Source organism: Protomyctophum bolini (assembly GCF_963924005.1).
Source record: "Protomyctophum bolini genome assembly, chromosome: 3".
NCBI classification, from domain to species: Eukaryota; Metazoa; Chordata; class Actinopteri; order Myctophiformes; family Myctophidae; genus Protomyctophum; species Protomyctophum bolini.
Window position 1 is genome coordinate 9,975,856 of NC_137864.1, and position 19,782 is coordinate 9,995,637.

General features: G+C 43.6%; 2 protein-coding genes across 2 annotated transcripts; one reads left to right on the plus strand and one right to left on the minus strand.

Moving 5' to 3' along the window:
• Positions 1–827: 827 nt before the first annotated feature.
• On the plus strand, positions 828–6,361 carry dla (deltaA). The gene is made up of 11 exons (XM_080759249.1): positions 828–964; positions 1,071–1,373; positions 1,654–1,714; positions 1,825–2,082; positions 2,932–2,992; positions 3,131–3,261; positions 4,271–4,440; positions 4,597–4,813; positions 5,119–5,893; positions 6,014–6,122; positions 6,242–6,361. The coding sequence occupies exons 1-11, from the start codon at positions 911–913 to the stop codon at positions 6,245–6,247; spliced, it is 2,145 nt and encodes a 714-aa protein (XP_080615375.1). The 5' UTR covers positions 828–910; the 3' UTR covers positions 6,248–6,361.
• A 2,638-nt stretch (positions 6,362–8,999) lies between these two features.
• zbtb45 (zinc finger and BTB domain containing 45) lies at positions 9,000–19,549 on the minus strand. Its single transcript, XM_080760382.1, has 5 exons — positions 18,379–19,549; positions 17,877–18,011; positions 15,781–15,921; positions 12,852–13,140; positions 9,000–12,641 (listed from the first exon to the last, which is right to left on the minus strand). The coding sequence occupies exons 1-5, from the start codon at positions 19,426–19,428 to the stop codon at positions 12,232–12,234; spliced, it is 2,025 nt and encodes a 674-aa protein (XP_080616508.1). The 5' UTR covers positions 19,429–19,549; the 3' UTR covers positions 9,000–12,231.
• Positions 19,550–19,782: the final 233 nt, after the last annotated feature.

Below are 19,782 nucleotides of genomic sequence, written 5' to 3' on the forward strand. Positions count from 1 at the left end.
TTCAGTTGAAAGAAGTTTTGCTATAACACATGCAGAACAACATATAGCTGCTATACGGTAGGCCTATCACAACACCTGGGTTACTGGAAAGTCTGACTTAAACACAACCACATCATCACCACCACCACCACCACTACCACCACCACACATCATTGGATTCCTGCTTTGTGCTGCAACACAACTTCTAAATTATATGATATTGTGTTGTATGGGTGTCGATCATCTCCAATCTTTGTTTAAAAGGTCTTTTCTTATAAGATCAAATAGTTTCACACAACTAGCCAGTTTTACTCTTGTGCTACGAGGGCATGGGTATTGGGTCCCCATTGTGAACATTCGGGCCAGATTGGGGGGTTGGGGTGGGAGCAGTTCATTTGCATGTTATTACCATAGCATGCGCCAAGCCGTATAAAACTGGCGGCAGGCGTCCTTTGCTGTAAACAGATGAACAGTTCATGTTGAGGGAAAGACGTTGGGAGAGAAGGTGGAGAGGAAGAATGTTGGATCAGTGACAAATCTGTCCTTGGGATAGACCAAGACACAACAAAAGCTACTTCCTAAATTTGTCGCCTTCTTCTTTTGAACGAAGAAAGGAACCGAATCAAACAATTCTCTACACTTTTAGCACTGGATTATCGCACCAAGGGAATTTTAAAGCTTTTTTTTTTCTTCCTTTCATTCTTTTTTACCTTTGAAATACAGATCAAATCATTCACTTTTTTACAGTTTGGATTTATCCTTTTGTTTCTTGGACATGAATGAAAACGGCGTGGCTTAAACCATCAGCTAATGTGAAGAAAGGAGGAAACGTGCTCAATGCATCTTTCTCAGAGCTGTGGACGGATTTGAGTGGACTGCCTGAGCCCCAGACTGTTTTACTATTTATTTATTTATTATTTATTTATTTAATATGGGGCGTGTCATCATTCTAACTGTCGCCGTTATGTCCATCTTGGTGTGTCAGGTAAGCAATATCTTGTAATTATTTCATAATTTAAGAACAATGAAACAACACCAGTAGCTATAAGTTCAACTCGAGTTAAAACAAAACCCACTTCTTTTCTCAACAGGGATTTTGCTCGGGAGTTTTTGAAGTGAAGTTGCAGGAGTTTTTAAACAAGAAAGGAGTACAAGGCAACAAAAACTGCTGCAAGGGGGGAATCACTTCATCATTCCAACAGCAGTGCGAATGTAAAACCTTTTTCAGAATCTGTCTGAAACATTATCAGCCAAACGCGTCCCCGGAGCCGCCGTGCACTTATGGCGGCGCGGTGACGCCGGTGCTCGGCTCAAACTCTTTCCAAGTCCCCGATGTTATACCGGAGAGTTCGTTCTCCAGTCCCATCAAAATCAACTTCGGATTTACTTGGCCGGTGAGTAGTAAATTGGCTTGTGTTTGTTCCTGAACCAGTGATGCATGAATAAGAACAAACCGCAAACCGCGCGTAATCGTGCGTAAAACACAGCACTGCATGCGGGCTGAAAGTAGGCTCGGAATACAGCTGCTCAGAAAGTGCTCGTATCAGGTTAAGCGTTTGTAATAGCATTGTGCACAGGCACCGAAGAGAACAATTGCCTCAGGCATGCTATGCTTGATCTTATCTCCACATCTTCGCTGGCCACCTGTCTCACCAAGCCATTTGTGTTCTCCAGGGCACGTTCTCGCTGATTATCGAGGCATTACACACCGACTCCAAAGACGACCTCTCTACAGGTACTGCAATAAATACCCTGCTGAGTATTTAAGAGAAAGATAGCGAGAGTCTGAGAACCTAATAGTATAGTATCATGTAACCAAATACATAATCCCCCCCTATGCTTCAGAGAATCCAGATCGCGTCATCAGCACCATAACCACACAGAGACATCTGACCGTGGGAGAGGAGTGGTCCCAGGATCTGCACACCGGCGGCAGAACCGAGCTGAAATACTCGTACCGTTTCGTGTGCGACGAGCACTACTACGGCGATGGATGCTCGGTGTTCTGCCGCCCACGAGACGACGCCTTCGGCCACTTCACCTGTGGAGACAGAGGCGAAATAGTGTGCGACTCGGGATGGAAGGGACAGTACTGCACAGAACGTGAGTAATACTGATAGACCACTACTGTTCATTTAACTGTAGGCCCATACGGGCTACGTGAGATGAGAATGTGATGGTAGGCCTACATTTGGGGTTGAGGATTTTACAGTAGGTAGGCCTATAGGATGATCATGACTAAAGTACAATTGCAGTCTATTTAAGTGCTATCAGCGATTTGTTATGTTATGGATTTAGTAGGCCTATAGCCTATACTCGCGGAAGCCGTTATTATTAGCAACTTGTGCGCTCATACAAGAAGACACCACGCTCCCACACGCTCCCACACACACGACCACTTGATTTATTCAAATGAGGCTGAGGAAAGTTTTCGGAATAATCTCACGCGTGCCATAAATTTACATGCTACGTCCGATTCGTTACTCTCGGAGTGGGCTGGACGCTGATTGGCTGAGGCGGGTGAGGTATTGTTTGAAGTGGGCAGCTGCTGGGAGAGAGTAGACAATGGGGCAGCTGTCGCGCACTGGCAACATACTCGCCAGCTGTCCACTCTTATCTGCCCAATCCGAGACATTAAGGGGAGTTGTGTGCACTGAATGAATAAAAGAGTTTTGACCCACAGCGAAGAAAAAGTGTGTGCGTGCGCGTGCGTGCGCGCCTCCCTTCAATTTACTTACATTGAGCAGAACATTCTTATATGGTTCTAATAAAGGATACTTTTGTTTTAAATAACAGTAATTGGTTTCAGGACTTGTTTTTTAATTAATTAATTAATTAATTAGTAGCCTATATAAGAGTAAAACCAGGCTGATAGCTGTTTTTATTTTGTTCAAATAAACCATGTTTTGCTGTTGTAAACATAAAATATATACTTTTTTCTTCTTCATACAGCGATCTGCCTGGCAGGATGTGATGCAGATCACGGCTTTTGCGAGAAACCCGGGGAGTGCAAGTAAGTTTATGTGATGCTGACCTCTTGCTACCAACAGAAAAGCATTAATTAATTAGTGGGGGGAGGGGGCGGGGGACGACGACACATGAGGTAATTTGAGTGGACTGACTGACCGGTGTTCTTCTAATTGGACAACAGGTGCAGAGTGGGATTCAAAGGCCGTTACTGCGATGACTGCATTCGTTACCCGGGCTGCCTCCACGGGACGTGTCAGCAACCATGGCAGTGTAACTGTCAGGAGGGATGGGGGGGGCTCTTCTGCAACCAAGGTGAGTAACAGACAGACAGACAGACAGACCGACCGACATATTGATTGACTGACTGACTGACTGAGGGGCAGACAGGCAGAGCGGCAGACAGATGTCTCTTTTAAACTTTAGGATGGATAACCCAGAACCTGCCATAACCTCAAACTTTTCAGTTCTGTGGTTGTATTTGGTTTATTGTTTCCATTACCACCCCTGAAGGGGGAGGTAGGCTATATGTCATTACAAAAATCACACCTGTGTGAAGTGAGGTTCGCTCTTATCATCTTACAACATCAATTACAACATAATGTTTGTTTAAGCAACGGGTGCTAATGTTTGTTTAAGTTCTCTCTTTATTGTGCGCCCCTCAAAAATCACACCTGTGTGAAGTGAGGGGCGCTAATATATTAAAGTCTAACTCATGTTGATTAGGTGATGTAAAACAAACAGTGCCAACACAAACATTAAATTCTCTTTATGGTTAATGGCATTTCATATTTGTTCATTGTCAATGGCGTTTTTAAAACAAACATTGAACTAAAAACAAACATTAAACCTGTAGCCTATATAGGAGGGGCTAGCGGCCTAGCGCCCCTCAAAAAAAAAGAAAATAATAGACACAAATAGCCAATCTACCAAACTATTTTTGTAGGACTACTAACCTCCTGAACAGGGTTAGGTTCTGACAATCTTATCTGAAGTCGAAAAGAGACAAGTTAGAGAGGTGCCAGATGGGGAGAGAGAGAGAGTGTGTGTGTGTGTGTGTGTGTGTGTGTGTGTGTGTGTGTGTGTGTGTGTGCGCGCGCGTGTGAGAGAGATGCAAACGCTTGCGTGTAAAAAATAAAGCGATAAAAACAAAAAAATAATGATAGATTAAGTGTCGAGGAAACAGAGACAATAGTAGGACAGCGGGCGTTTTAGAAGATATACAGTACGAGTTGAGTGAAAAAAGACATTCTCCTGCATGCTGCTGTTGTTCTGCCATGTGTTCCTCTGAGGCTAATCCACATGTGCTGCTGTGTCTTTCCAGACCTCAACTACTGCACTCACCACAAGCCCTGCATGAATGGAGCCACTTGTAGCAACACTGGCCAGGGCAGCTACACCTGTTCCTGCAAACCAGGATTCACTGGGTCCAGCTGTGATGCTGAGGTCAACGAATGTGCGGGAAGCCCCTGCCGCAACGGTGGGAGCTGCACTGTAAGTCACAGTGTTTACACACGTCGACGACTCATTTTTATCGCCGTTAGTACAAACACAGTTAGAGAATTAAAGATCGTAATACTTGATTACAGCATTGCAAAGATAACATTGACTTAAGATAGAGTTGTAAACATGTGCCCTCTCTTCAAACAGGACATGGACAACACATATTCCTGCGTATGCCCTCCTGGTTTCTACGGCAACACCTGTGAACTGAGTGCCATGACGTGTGCCGACGGTCCCTGCTTCAACGATGGCCGCTGTGCCGATAACCCTGACGGAGGTTACTACTGCCAATGTCCCACGGGGTATGCCGGCTTCAACTGTGAGAAGAAGATTGACCACTGCACCTCCAGTCCCTGTTCAAATGGTATGAAGGACAGGCATGTCTTCAAGTCTTGTTTAACAACTTATTTAACAACTTATTTTAAAAATAGCAAAATAAATAACAGATCTACAAGCTCACAGCACGTAACTCTGCAATGCATTTCAGCTTATATGCTACTATTGCTTTGAATGTTATTTAGATGTGTTTGAAATTTAGCTAAATGTTTTCTTATGATATGCCCAAAATATGGACACCAGCTTGAAAGGGATTAATACATTTGAGTCAGGCAGCATGAACACCCTGCCTTATCGATCCCAGACTAATTGCTTATCCATACTCTGTCACAGGAGCACACTGTGTGGATCTCGTCAACTCCTACTTGTGTCAGTGTCCTGACGGATTCACTGGCCAAAACTGTGACCACACCGGCGACGAGTGCTCGGCGTACCCCTGTGAGAATGGTGCGACATGCCAAGAGGGTGTAGACGGCTACGTCTGCTCGTGTCCCCCGGGATACACCGGCCGCAACTGCAGTTCCCCCATTAGCCGATGTGAACACAATCCTTGCCACAATGGAGCGACGTGCCATGAAAGGAACAACCGATATGTCTGCGCGTGTGTGTCGGGCTATGGAGGCCGCAACTGCCAGTTCCTACTTCCGGAGCACGCCGCAATCCGCGGCGTGGACGTTCCCTGGATGGCCGTCGGCTCCGGGGTGGCTTTGGTGCTGCTGCTTCTCGCCGGATGTGCGGTGCTGGTCGGATGTTTCCGCTCAAAGGCCCAGCGTGAGGGTCAAGACACTTTCACTGAGGGCGAGACCATAAACAACCTGACCAACAACTGTCACCGCAGTGACAAGGACCTGGCAGTCAGTGTCGTGGCAACAACAGGCGTCAAGATCATCAACAAGAAGATGGACTTCTGCAGTGACCCCGATGAAGGATCTTCACCGGGGAGGAGCGGTTACAAGAGCCGCCATCCGCCCGCAGACTATAACCTCGTACACGAGGTAAACTATGAGCATGCTGCTAAAGAAGCCATGTTGGAAGCAGCCTGTGAGGACAAGTGCCAATCTCTCGACTCATTTGAGTTTGAGGAGAAACGCAGCAAACGTTTAAAAAGGTAAGCACTTTATGCTGAAAAGTTGATGTTGTCTTGAAACGTACAAATTCAGCTGCGATTTGTTTGTCTAAGTACCGCCTGGCTAACAACATTTTTGTGTTTTTCTCCTCTCTTCCACAGCGATGCATCAGAAAAGAAAGGCCCAGAAATGTCTGCATGTGCGGACACCAAGTACAAATCTGTGTTTGTGATGTCAGAGGAGAAGGATGAATGTATAATTGCAACTGAGGTGAGTTTTGAACCCCCTAACGTCCTCATGTCACCAATTGTTGTGTAAACACCAGTTCTTTCGGTGGAGATATTTGGGAAATAAACACTAATCTCAGTTTTCTTTTGTTGTCTCTGTAGGTGTAACGAGCGACCAGCCCAGTTGCTCATTTGCTCTATAGGAGACTTTTTATACTCCTTGAAATGCTGCTCTAAACCCTGGGGGGATTGTCCCACCTTAAGACTGCTGCTGATACGGAGACGTTTAACTGATATTCAGAGTGAGCTGGTTCTCTACTGGAAATTAAGTGCAGGCAGTGGCGGCCTGTGGGAAGAGAAATGGGCGGGGGGGGGGCAAAATAATACAAATAAAAACTTTTTTTTAACGGTTTCCCTTTCAAAGCAAACTATTGCTTGTGTTTCCACTGGCTTTGATTGGGCTGACAAATTGATTTTGTCTCGAGATTGAGAGACAAATTTGGACACTGTCACTTTGTGGCAATGTCTTCTTGTTACAATTTCAGCCAAGGTTTTAGTCTTTTAGTTTTTTTGCAACATTTGCACTCAGGTCTTTTCTCTAACCCACATGCCGTTGCTGGGTGCAGGAACTGCATCAAATGGTGGATGTTTGGCCATAATGGCCTGGTTCTTCACGAGGCTGTTCACATGGGCTATGCTCCCATATCGCTTAGACCTGTGAAGACTGTAATGTATACTTGATCACTGTGTTCATTGAAGTGCGTTTTCTTTCTCCTAAAAAGCCCTCCAAAACCATTTATGACATAGTATTGTTTTTTTGGACATGAACATTTTGTCTTTATTGAAAAAAAAATGAAAAAAACCTTTTGCTCTTTTTGATACAGATCGTCCTTTTTGTAAAAAAAAAAGAAGAAAAATAGAAAGAAAAAAGTTATGATTTAAGCTATGATTTAATTTAAGTTAATTTAATGATTTTTTACATTATTTCTATTTTGTAATATTGTATATTTGTGATGTTTGTTATTATTTAAGTTGTTTTTTGTAACAATGTTATTTGCAAAGGCACTTCAGGTCAATGGGACTTTGTTTTTTAAAGAAATGCTATTTAAGAGGGATTGTACAAATTCTTATGTTACTGCCTCCTTTACCGTTTTTGAACGAAGGATTTAGCTAAGACTATTTTTCCAAATAAATATTATTAAACGTGAAATTTAACAGTGTGCAACTTTGTTTTTGTTCTTTTTAGGCCGTAAACATTCTCAACACTACTTATTTTGGGGTCTGTGAGCAAAGTTAATCAGTAACATCTGTTATCTTTCCCTGGCGACCCCATAGTGGGCTATTCTATACAGACACTGTTGGCTACTGACAGAAGTTTAAAGTGTCTCCCAGGAGACAGACGGGAGGGGCTATTCATAAAAAACAATGTGCTCATGCTAGATTTACCACTCCTATTTCTTTCTCTTTAACCACATGCGTCCCTATATTCTGGGGTGAACATTTGTAGAAAATATCTGATATACATACCATTGTAAATCGGCTATTTTCAGCATGGGGGGGTATTCAAAGAAGTATGTAGGATAGGTTTTAATTTGAGTGGTTAAAAGAAAAGAGACAGTTAATTTGTGCCTGAAAACTCAAGAAATGTACAGCCATGCTTGAATATAACATCCCCAGAGTTTGGTACATATACAGTACCTAGTTGACAAATCCCAAGAGAAGTTGTTCTTATAATGTAACCCAGTGGCTGCGGCTTTTCTGTCCGTTCACTATTATATAGGCCAGTTTTACTGCTCAATAGCCATCTTATAAAACAAGTTTTGTGACAATTTTATTTTAATTTACGGTTAAAATTTAAAACACAATTATGGCATAGGCAGAGATAAATTACTGTAAATCATCAGCAGTATGAGTTGGCCTCTATAGAGCTTTTATAACCCCACAGCATCATGGGAACAGACCTCGGCAGACAATGATGGAATTGACAATGGGACACACAAAGGGCCACCCTTGGGAGAAGCTATGTGTCCCCCGGCATGCTGGGAGAGAGAGTGAAGCCTAATTTATGCTCTGTCGCACGACGGTGTCACGCGCTGGAAAATTGCAGATCTACAAGCTCACAACGTGTCACATCCGCAACCTGATTTGAGCTTGTAGGTCTTGCAATTTCCGAGCACGTTACACCGCCGCACGACAAAGTATAAATTGGGCTTAACAGGAACAGATGTTGCTGAGTAACAGATGCCTTCTGGCCAGAGTTCAGCCACTACCAGCCAGACCTTCAAAGTCTGAAACAGGAGAGAAAAAAGATTTTCTATGGGTTCTTTCAGGAAAGGAAGCTTTTATATTGTCTATATAATACTTTTTCTTTTCCTTTCGATCTTTCTCCCCCCCCCCCCCTTATTTTAGTAATGGGGACTTTACAGTTAAGAGAACCAACCAAATAAAGATATTGTTGGTGTGTATAAATGTTCATAGAAAACTATTCTATTGCTTTGTGAACTTAAGTAAACTTTATGGTACATTTTGAGGAAAAAAGCCTCGTTAATGTAACCACATTAACCATTGCATTCCTATTTTTGAGTACTTGGACAAATTATTTAAAAAATGGGACACTTTTCAATTATTATTTTTGTCTTGTAAAAAGTGAGGCCATTTTATCGAAACTATCCAATTCACTGCACACAAATTGTGCAAAACCACCTGTACCTGTACTGTAGCACTATTAGAGGTGCCTATAAATTAAACTGAAGAAACAGTAGAACGTTCTTGGTTCTTTAAACACAGGGGCTTTGAGATGATGTTTGTACAACAGCAATGTTTAAGACCTCAACCACCCAAAAGAACTACTGAAGAAACACAAATGTATTTTTTGTATGTGTTAGAGTGGGAAAAAAATCGATAACAAACTGGCTTTAAGCCGTAGGAGACTTTATTTGGAGGAAAAATCTTTGAAACATTTTTTAAAATCACTTGTTTTAAAATTCAATTAAATCAATGAAGTACGACATCTAAGTTTTCATAAAAAGTTAAATCATGCCTTCAGTTTTTTATACATAAATGATGTGGTATATGATGACAAGTGCTTTTATAAAATGACTTTCTTATGACATAGTTCACCTCTGTTAAACAAATATTAATGTAGAAAAGAAACAGAAAAAGAGGGAATTATCATATTCCCTCCTTTAAAAAAAGGCATAACACAGTACATTACAATGCGCTGACATGGCTTAAGCACACATATTACAGTACTGTACAAGGGTCCGCCTCAGACAAAATGCATCAAAACCATTTCAATAGCTGAGGATAGATAAAATCTCTGAAACAGTACAATACTGCCCATTTACAAAGGTAGGCCATAGCATGGTGTTGGCATTTAGCAAATGAGGTAAATATAACTTCCAAAAAGCTTAAAAAACCTTGTGGGTTTCACAAAAACATGTGTGTTTATAACTTAGCAGTAATCTATTAAAAATCGTAACGGTTCTTACATTTATTTATTTATTATTCACTTGCATCTGTAATGCTGCCAAGCACATCATATACAGTATGCAAAATAGGTTACAATCTTACAAACCAAGGCAACGCAACACATTGCTTAGGCTGGTCATTGTAAACAAGCAGTTTTTCCTAATTTCAATAGGGGAATTTCATGTAATTATTTATAGTGAGGACCAGACAGAAACTTATTCTGTTGAATCCACTAATTTTATAAATATTTACCAAAGGGATATATTACTAAAACTATTAAGGTTGCCTTTAATACAGTGCCAATTTATGAATTTATTTATTCATGTATTAATTCCAAATGGAAGGCTCTTTTTCAAATTTTACATTGTGGTTTCCTGAACATAAAGATAAAGCAAAAAGCAGTAAAGTTTCTAGGATCACCTTTTAGGTGTGAAATAAGACAAAACAAACATTTTAGGCCAAATATCATTGGGGCAAACAACATCTAGGTCTAAGTCAACATGATGTGCAAACGTAATTGTGCATAGCGATCAAATTGTAATAAATATTAATGTGATAACCAACATTATCACAGTTTTGACTTTAAGTCAAAACTTTGAGGGGTGATTGTACTTTTTTATTTAGTTTGACTAAAATCATAAAAAAACTTTATTAGACTTTTCACCGTTTTCACTGTTGCCAGAAAGGCTTATCTCCCTTTGCAACATATCATTCCCATTCAGCGACAAGAGCCCTGCAAGATAAAATACAACCAAACGCATACACTCTAAAATCCTGATAGAAATCATTGATTTGTCATCATTATTCAATCTAGTTGAACATAGTTTTAATGGCTCTTTAAGTTTTAAAGTTCTTTCAAACGTTTTTTTTTTTTTCCTTCTTCCTTTTTCTTATTTTTGCATCGAAGAATCACAGACGAGCAACAGATTTAACAAAGCTAGCGTAACGATGTACAGGAAATTTTACATTTATGTTCTTTAGAAAGGATTTTTAAAAAGTAAACTGATCTATAATATCTTTAGATTTCACTGTTTCTTCTTGATGTAGCTTATGTAAAGCATAATGCCTGTCTTTGGACCACCGAGGTAATTGTAGGTGTGTGTGTGTTGTGTAAAACATGCTGAAATGCCCAAAACATTTCAAACTATAGTGTCCTTAGAGCCATTGTGGGCTCATTCTGGTTCGAGGTATATGATCCTAGGCTGTGCGGTGGTGCCTATCGAAAACCTTACAAAGCTGTCTGACACTCGATGGTGAATTTCATTCACTCTCTTGTGCATCTGGATTCCTACTGTCCTCACCCTCACTCACTTGTGGTCAAGTATTCTAGCTTTGCTAGATTGCTTTTAAGTCATCATCTCAACTATCAACAAACTTCTGTAATCCTTGTTCATTCCCAGATTCACTGTTGAGGCAATTCACATTCAATTCAAATGAAATGGGTTATTTTGTTTTCTTCATTTCTCAAAAGCTGCAAATCTTTTGATGAAAAATGTTCTTATATTCAATCTATATGGAGATGATTGAAAATGGAGATGCGTAAGTAAACTGTAGTATATATTTTGAATGAAATAGAACTGAACTACAACTGAAATGATCCCAACCCCCTTCTGATTTCTTTCACCTAAAAAGGCTCATTTATGCTCCGTTTACATACTGTATGAAAATAAATGTCAGTTCCAAACAATGTTACCATGCCTTCAATGAATCCTTTACGTTGTCATGGATGTTAAGCAATACTAGAGGGCAGAGTCAAAGGTTTGACGAAAAAAACGACGACATCAAGGAGGTCCTAATAATGTACAGTACCTAAAGAAAGAGCTGTTCTGTAATAAATGTTTTCCCTGTGCCCATGCAGGCAAACTGACATCATAGATATATATATGTTTAAAAGTTCTTACTAACTCGTGCAACCTCTTCTCAAAAGGTGCTGCCATTTAATTAAAAGTATGTCACGTCTCGCTTCAACTAGATTCAAGCCATTTACGGCGTGCTCCGTTTTGTACATACTGTATTCCGTAAGCTTTCAGAAAACATGACAAATACAGCTGAAATGATTGCGTATGGAAGGCGCCGTCCATGTCCGTACTTAACGTTGAGCATAAATGAGCCACCTCCCCCCCTTTAAAAAAAGTTTTAAATAAAATAAAACTTCCACCGACAAACTCTGAATCAATACCAATCTGACCCTCTTTCCGAAACTTCTTGACTCTTTGTGGTGCATTTGAATGCTTAAATTAAAAAAATATCTGGATTTTAAGGACGTAAATTTCTTGATTTACTAAAATAACTTTGGATCAGTGATCAGCATGATGCGAGCCTATAGTGGCGGAGCATCGTCAACTAACCAAGCAGCACCAAATCACTGCGTTACTGGAAATTATTGTTGACAAAAACAATATCACAATATGAGAAATGACACTAGGTTTACAACCACAACATTACATGTGTAGCATTTTGAAGACCTCGAAATTCTCATTAATACCTTTATACTATTCCAGACCTGTGTGGGACTGGGAACCCTCTTTGAAAGGGGCAAAAGTAGCAGGAAATGCGCATTTCATTCCCACCATAATGTAGGGGCTGGTCAAATGTTTAACATCAACACAAAGGATCATCGAAAGGGGGACAGGGGTCAGGAGGGGGAGTGAAGCTAAGGATTCAGGAACACTAATCTCTTTCTAGGTGGAGGAAGCCCCATGGTTGGGCATGTTGGCCATATTGCCCATGCCACCCGTGCCAGCCATACCTGAGGGCCCTCCCAGAGCTGGGGGGCTGTGCTTGGGAGGCGAGGTCATACCAGAGCCTCGCCCCGGCCCCTGAGCCTGGGGCGTGTGATGGGCATGTTGCAGGGCATGGCGCTCCAGCAGGGTGCGGTGGGTGAAGGCCCGGTGGCACACAGTGCACTGGAACGTGCGCTCGGCACGGTGTGTGCGCATGTGCACGTTGAGCGAGCTTTTCTGGGTGAAGCGCTTGCCGCACACGGAGCACTGGAAGGCCCTGACGCCAGTGTGCACCACCATGTGCTTCAGGAGGTAGTCACGCAGGGAAAAGGAGCGCCAACAGATGGAGCATTGGTGAGGTTTTTGGCCTGGAGGAAAGACACAGACACAAGTGAGCACGCGCACACACAAACCAAAGGCAGAAAACACCCTCAATGCTTGCCTCGTTGGGCCGTGTGATGCATCTACTGCCATGATGCATGTATGCATGTCACTCCCGTCACTCGTACACCAGAGGATGCTGAAAATGCTAAGACATAGGTTAACAAAACATACAGTAGTAAGCCAAGACAACTTACCGGAGTGGATGAACATGTGCTTGCTGTAGTTCTTCCTGGAACGTAATGATTTGCCACAGTGTGTGCAGTCAAATGAGGTCTCAGATCCCTGGGATGAAGGAGAGGGGCCTGCGGAACAGGAAGAAGTGGAGGGGGCCGGGGCAGGTGTCATAGGTGCAGGGGGAGGAGCCTGCTGCTGTTGTTGTTGTTGACTGGGCTCCGCACCGGCCATGCTGTCCATTCCTCCCATGGGCCCACCCACGAAGAATGGAGCTGGCTGCGACTGGCTCACCGGGTATTGGAAAAGCAGCTGGGAGAAAACAGAAGAGACGCCTAAATTCTCATATTTCTCATCTTTTTTTGAGTGGTGCAACCATTCCCTTACGGAGCTGTGTGTGTGGACTGTGGGTGGGTGGTTGGTTACGTCTGAGCACGAAAACAGCATGGTTGTTTTTCACCACCTGCGCAACCTAACACACACACACACACACACACACACACACACACTTCACACGGGTGTGATTTTTTCAATGCAAGCCCAGTGTATTTTACGATATGCTAGAAATGCCAACAGCGTGACGAGGTATTGTATCAGCCTTTTATCTGGTCGCAGAGAGTTGAAAAATAGGTTTCACTCAGCTTTGCTTAGAACACGGCTGGGTCGGACGTTTACTGGTGCCCGAATGCCCTGGGGCAAGTAAAAAAAAAAGTAAAATGTGGGCAATTAAAACCTGTCTAGACCTGCCCGGTCGGCGGTCAGGCGCGTACCACTGTTGATGTTGACCACAAGTGATGTTATCATGTTTCATTTTGTTTTCATTCTAAATTTCTCCCATGAATTGCACGCTGCCACTATTAGTGGCTGTCTCTCACTCACACACATAAGTTATCTAGCTAACTTGTAACCGTCTAACAATGCAACAATGCAAGTTTGGAAGTACTACTTGCAGGGCAAGTAGGAAAAGAAACTTAACGTTGGACCCTGCACCGTTATTTCCCCACTTGCTTCCATATAATCAAATTATTCAATTTATAAATTGTCTATTGTCGTGAAATATGCACGAGGGAGCAAGGACACATCATCAAGGATACCACCCACCCACCCCTCTCACAGCCTGTTGTCAGTTCCCCTACTGCCATTGGGAAAATGACACGCACAATGACATGGAAAGGATGCGAAACAGTTTCTTCTCCCAGGAAATCAGACTTTTGAACTCCAATTTCCCTATTAGACAGTATATGAACTTGGGGGGTATGCAGAATAGATGAGATGAACTCTATAGATGAATTACATTTTTTCTGCAATATTTCTTTAATTGTTTTATGAAGTTCTGCTCTCTTTAATTAGGTGCTTTCCAAAGCTGCTTGCTTGCAAATCTATCTCTGGTCGCTGATCGCCATAATCAATCACAATATCATATTGATTTATTGTTATATTGATTCATCATCACAATATAAATGTTGTCTCATCATGATGCAGCCCTAATGCACATGGATCATGGATGCAAGGGCGTCAACTCCGGGAGTGCCTGAGAGCTTAGGCACCCACTGGCAAAATAATAAGCCAATAATAATAAGTTGCGGGCCGGGTGGGCACCTTAAACTATATAGGCTACTCTAAGGTGGGCACCCACTGTCGTTATAGGAACCTTCTGCCCATGGATGGATGCCTGCCTATTGCCTAGATCTATGTACAAGATAAGTCAGATATCTCACCTGTGCTCATTCACAGATTTCACATTTACACTAGTCAAAAACCACATAGTCAAAGGCAGTCATGCATGCACACACTCATTATCTGAGCTTATGAGATATGGGGCTTGGTAATATTATTTAATTCACTACTGTTGTGGCCTGCTATAATAGTATAATTAAAGTAATACCATGCTGATAGGTCTTCTGTGCCAATTAATTGGTATGGCTTCATTTTATCATACAGCCTTGTGGCTTTGGTGGAACTTCTTATTACTTATGTTTGGGGTCTGAGGTTATGAGCACCATAGTAGGCTACCACCTACACAGCATCTCAACTACATGAGCACTTAAGTGACTCTGGGGATATACTGTAGTATTGACATTACTGTTGTAATCTTGTCCCGGTTATTTCACTTGCCAATAAGACACTTCTCTGAAAATGCATATCATTTGATGTTCCATTTATTACCTGCTGCTGATCTTTATGAGTGATGTCAATGATCATCAGTCAGGCTAACATCAATGCAATTCAATTCACAATCCCCCCCCCCACATACACAGAGAGAAGGAGAGTGACAGAGCGAGATACGGCGAGAGAGAGGGACAGAGAGACAGAGTTATACATAGAGAAAGAAACAGTTTGAAGTTATGTTGTTAGACAGTATTATTAGAACATGCATCCTGGCGGAAATCTTGGAGTTACTGTAGACTAAGCGTCATCAAACTCTGAAGGCATCACCAGCTTTCTGCGTACTTTTGGGGGTAAAATTGTATAGAGTACTTGAAATTCTTGAGTACTTGGTTGTACCACACACACACACACACACACACACACACACACACACACACACACACACACACACACACACACACACACACACACACATGCACAAAGTTTTTCTAAGCTATTTCTGGAGTTAAACAGTAGGGGCAGGCCACAAATGAAAGAATCCATTACTTACACCTCATTAAGTTGCAGACGCATTGCGCTGCGATGCAAGCATTGCTTGCATTACTTAATGTATTCATGTTGAATGCATGCATGTATAAAATGTAGTTTGTTGCCAACTCTTTTTTTTTTTCTTAATGAAAACATATCACTGGTGGATCAAAGTAAAAATGTGATATCGTAGTACAGTATCATGTATATAAGGATGGAACCAAATAAGACACGTACAGGTCCATGTGGTTCCATTTGTAAACTCTTGAGAGTTAAATTGACACTCAAGATTTGACAGTGAATTGGAGCGCCTACCTGGTTGTTGATGGACTGCGTGGAGGGAGGAGGAGTCAGGGGCTTGTTGACTCTCCCTCTGGGGTTGAACGACATGGTCTGAGTAGGCTCACTCTGCGGCCAGAAGCTCTCAGAAAACACCCCCTGCTCATCATAGAAATCCTACAATACACACAATGGAGAAAAGAAAACCCTTATTGGTTTGAATTTCACAATTCAAGCGACTGGTGGTGGCGTTTTAGTCTGAGGAACTCTCAAGTGTACTCTCATGTGAAGCAGGGATAATTTGTGGGGTTGGATGCCATTACTACTTTGTTACTGGGGTGGATGCTATTAGTCTGTTGCTACTATTGTGGATGCCATTTGTCTGTTGTTACTGGGGTGGATGCTATTAGTCTATTCTTACTATGTGTGGATGCCATTCATCTGTTGTTGCTGGGGTGGATGCCATTAGTCTGTTGTAAAGGTGGATGCCTCTCGTCTTGTTGTTACTGGGGTGGATGCCATTAGTCTGTCGTTACATTAGGTAAATTCAAATATATTAACACCTAAGCACTGCAACTAGTCAAACATGAGACAGAAGAACCACTAGTACTGTTTGACATTCATTCAGGAAAGGAATCTCAGAATTCAGGCGGTCTCGGGTAACAAGCAAATGCAGGTGATGCCTTCAGCTGGATCCTGGGTAAATATTTCATATCCCTCACATTTCACAAGAATGCACCTTTAAAATCAACTGCTGCCGTAATAGCAGTGTATACTCTACGAGAGAGAAAGATTTATTGGTAGTGTGGTCCAACCAGTCCAGCTACATTGCTGTCAAGGGCACACACCAACTGTACATTATCTGACAGGATTTCTGTGCAGACAGTCGAGAACTGTCTGCAGGAATATATCTATACCGTAGCTCAATTTGTAACACTCTCACAGTGGAAATAAATGCAGGATTCCGCTGTGTAAATCTTTGCTCTCATATGGAAACAAGAAACATTTTTGCAATCAGGAACAAACACTTTTTAAAATCCATCATAGAGAATGCTGGATTTGCAAATTCATTTTCCTTAACTACTAACAAGTCAGCTAGGACTATTCAAATAGCAACGGACTCTGAATGACGGCTTGTTATCTTCACAAGTGACTGCGAGAGCAGGAAAAACAGCTACAGTCTAAATTTAACAGCATTTGACTGACAATACGTTAACACCCCACCTGCCAATGTGCACTGCAAAGAAATCTCCCAACCAGTATAAAAAGCTCTTTAACTAAACTGCAGCAACTGGAAAATAAAGTTTACATATGTCTATGAGAACTTTACCCAATTGCCTGCCCTGAATTGCTTCTGTGAAATGTGCAAACAGAACAAAGCCCCTAGTTCAAATCTTGCAATATAGTCTAATTGACAATAAAGTGGTTTGCCTTGCCTGACAATAAAGTGCCATGCATGAAAACAATGACAATTCTACATTTATACTTAGTGGATGACTCCCTTTGCAGTTGTGACATGCTATGCAGTGCCTTGGAGAGAATTGGTAGACAAGGCAGAATCCTTTTTTTAGATATTCCAGGGAGATATTCCTTGTACAGTCTTCACTTCAGACACAAAACGCTGCAGCATATATGCTTGCTTGACAATTCCTCCTCCCTGCCAACTTTTGAGCTACTGCAATTCTGTTTAAATTGATCATTAATTTTAAAGATTTACTCCCAAAAGACTACATATCAATTGACACCCAATGCTTAAATGTTTCAAAAACAGACAAACTGACAAAAATCTAAATAATAATAATTATTTAGAAATCTAAACAAACCCTTCAATTATTTAACCACTTTCAATCTGGCGTGGCATCCCTATTTTGAGCATGTAATTAATTATTGTTCACGAATAATTAAAACGATTTGCATAAGTTGCAACACGCAAGCTTGACAGTACATCAGCTATTTTCGCTATTCGTAGTACAACAAAGTACACAGGGCTTAAGTGGTTAAATCGACACAACTTAATTCTATGATTATCTAACACATTTTCCAGTGAGCCCCCCCACCCCCCCCTTTCTCACACAGGCACTCATAGCTGCAGTGCACCTGCAACACAAAACTGCAGCTCTGATTTGGCCCACCTGTCCAAAGCTTGCCATGGATTCCTGGGAGCCTTCCTGCTCTCCATCCCGTCTCCCGTCCTCCAAAGCGTAGACGGTCCCATCTCCGTCCTGCACCCCTTCATCTTTTACCACCACTCCCTCTCCTCCTAGGACCTAAGAAGAAACGACAAAATTAATACTAAAAAGTACAAAAGGAGAAAAGAAAAGTGCACATGTTAACGCGACTACAAATTTCAGAAGAGTGATTTAGCAAAGAAGAGAGCCACGAGTTCTTCACCCGGATGTTAATTAGCTTAATCACCCACAGCAGGTACGCGGAAGGCCATAGCATGTCAACTAGAGGAGAAGTAGTTTACACGACAGCCTCTCTTCAGCTGTGATAAAGTGCAGAAACATTTCAGTGATATACGCCAATGCAGTGAGGGAAAAGGGAAAGCAGAAAAAGAAAGAAAAGCAAACCGTTGCAGCTCTGCATGCCTGAAAGCTGTAACCATGGCAACTCTTCCCCTTATCCCCCTACCTGGAGCCTGAGTGGCTGCCTCTGCTTGCGGCTATGTCCCGCCCCCCTGTCTCGGTCTCCGTCTCTTCCCCGCTCTCTTCCATCCATGTCCTCCTCCTCGCTACCGTACCGCTCCATCCCCACCAGGTCATCCGAGAGGTCGGTGGCGTTGCCGCGAAGGCTGTCCCTGCCGATGCTGTCAACACTGCCCACCCCAGAGCTGCACCCTGTGGAGAGGTTCCCCGTGCTGCTGGTACTGGCGCCGTTGGCCGTCTGTGCCAGCAGGTCCCGCAGCTTGTACCTGACGTCCTGCGTGCAGCTGGCGTTCTGCTTCATGAGGACCGAGCCGGCCCCGGTGGCCAGCCCGACACCGCTGCACATGGTGCCGGGCCCCATGTCCCCGAGCGCCATCAGGCCCACGGGGTTAGCCTGATCCAGGTGTCCGGGGCCGCTCTCGCTGACGCCGGCGCCCCCCAGCCCGCCGCCCATGTTGTTGCTAGCCCCGCAGTCCGCTATGAAGTTGGAGAAGTTAGGGTAACCGCCGCCGGCACAGCTTCCTCCGCCGCCGCCTTCCCGCCCTTTGACCCCTCCACGCTCCTCCTGCTTGGGGAGCACTCCGCCCAGCATCGCCCCCCCGGCGGCAGCGGCGGCGGCGGCCGCCGCTGCCGCCGCCGCCCCGCCCGCCGCCTTCCTCTGAGAGATGATCTGGGTGCACTCGTCGATGACCGTCTTGATCTGCAGGATGCTGGCGGCGGTGAGGATGCACAGGGCCTGCGACTGCAGAACCACCAGGGAGCCGCTGTACATGAAGTCCACCAGCTGCTTCACCGTCTCGGCGGGCACCAGCGGCGGCACCGAGATCTCAGAGTGTCCCAGCAGGAGCTTGTCCTGGAAGAACGGGCTGCCGGCCGCCAGCACGCACGCGTGCGCTCGCAGCGAGGCGTCGTGGATGCGCACCGTCACGTCGCAGAAGAGGCCCTCGCGCCGCTGGGTGCGCAGTGCCTCCAACACCGACTGGCTGGAGTTGTGCAGGTGAATGTAATGCATGGTCTCCGTGCCGCCGGTGGCCATGGCATGCGGCGGGGCGCCGCCGGGGATGGAGTGGGGGTGGGGGTGGGAGTGGGAGTGGGGGTGGGGGTGGGGGAGGAGGTGCCTGGGGTTCTGCGTCAGCTTGAGGGATGAGGAGGATAGGGAGAGGAACGGGAATAGCTCATGGGCCACGGTGGGGCCGCCTGTGCTGCTCAAGCAGTCATCTGTGTGTTTGTGAAGTTTTCAAAGACTATCTATGGGGGATGGAGAGGTCCAAGTAACTTCCTTCCTTTTGTTGAGCTGCAAGAGGCGGTTGCTCTTCCACGGCTCTCCTTCACCACCGGGCTTCACACGCTTAGCACAACCCGGCTGAAAAATTACAAGATAAACCACATT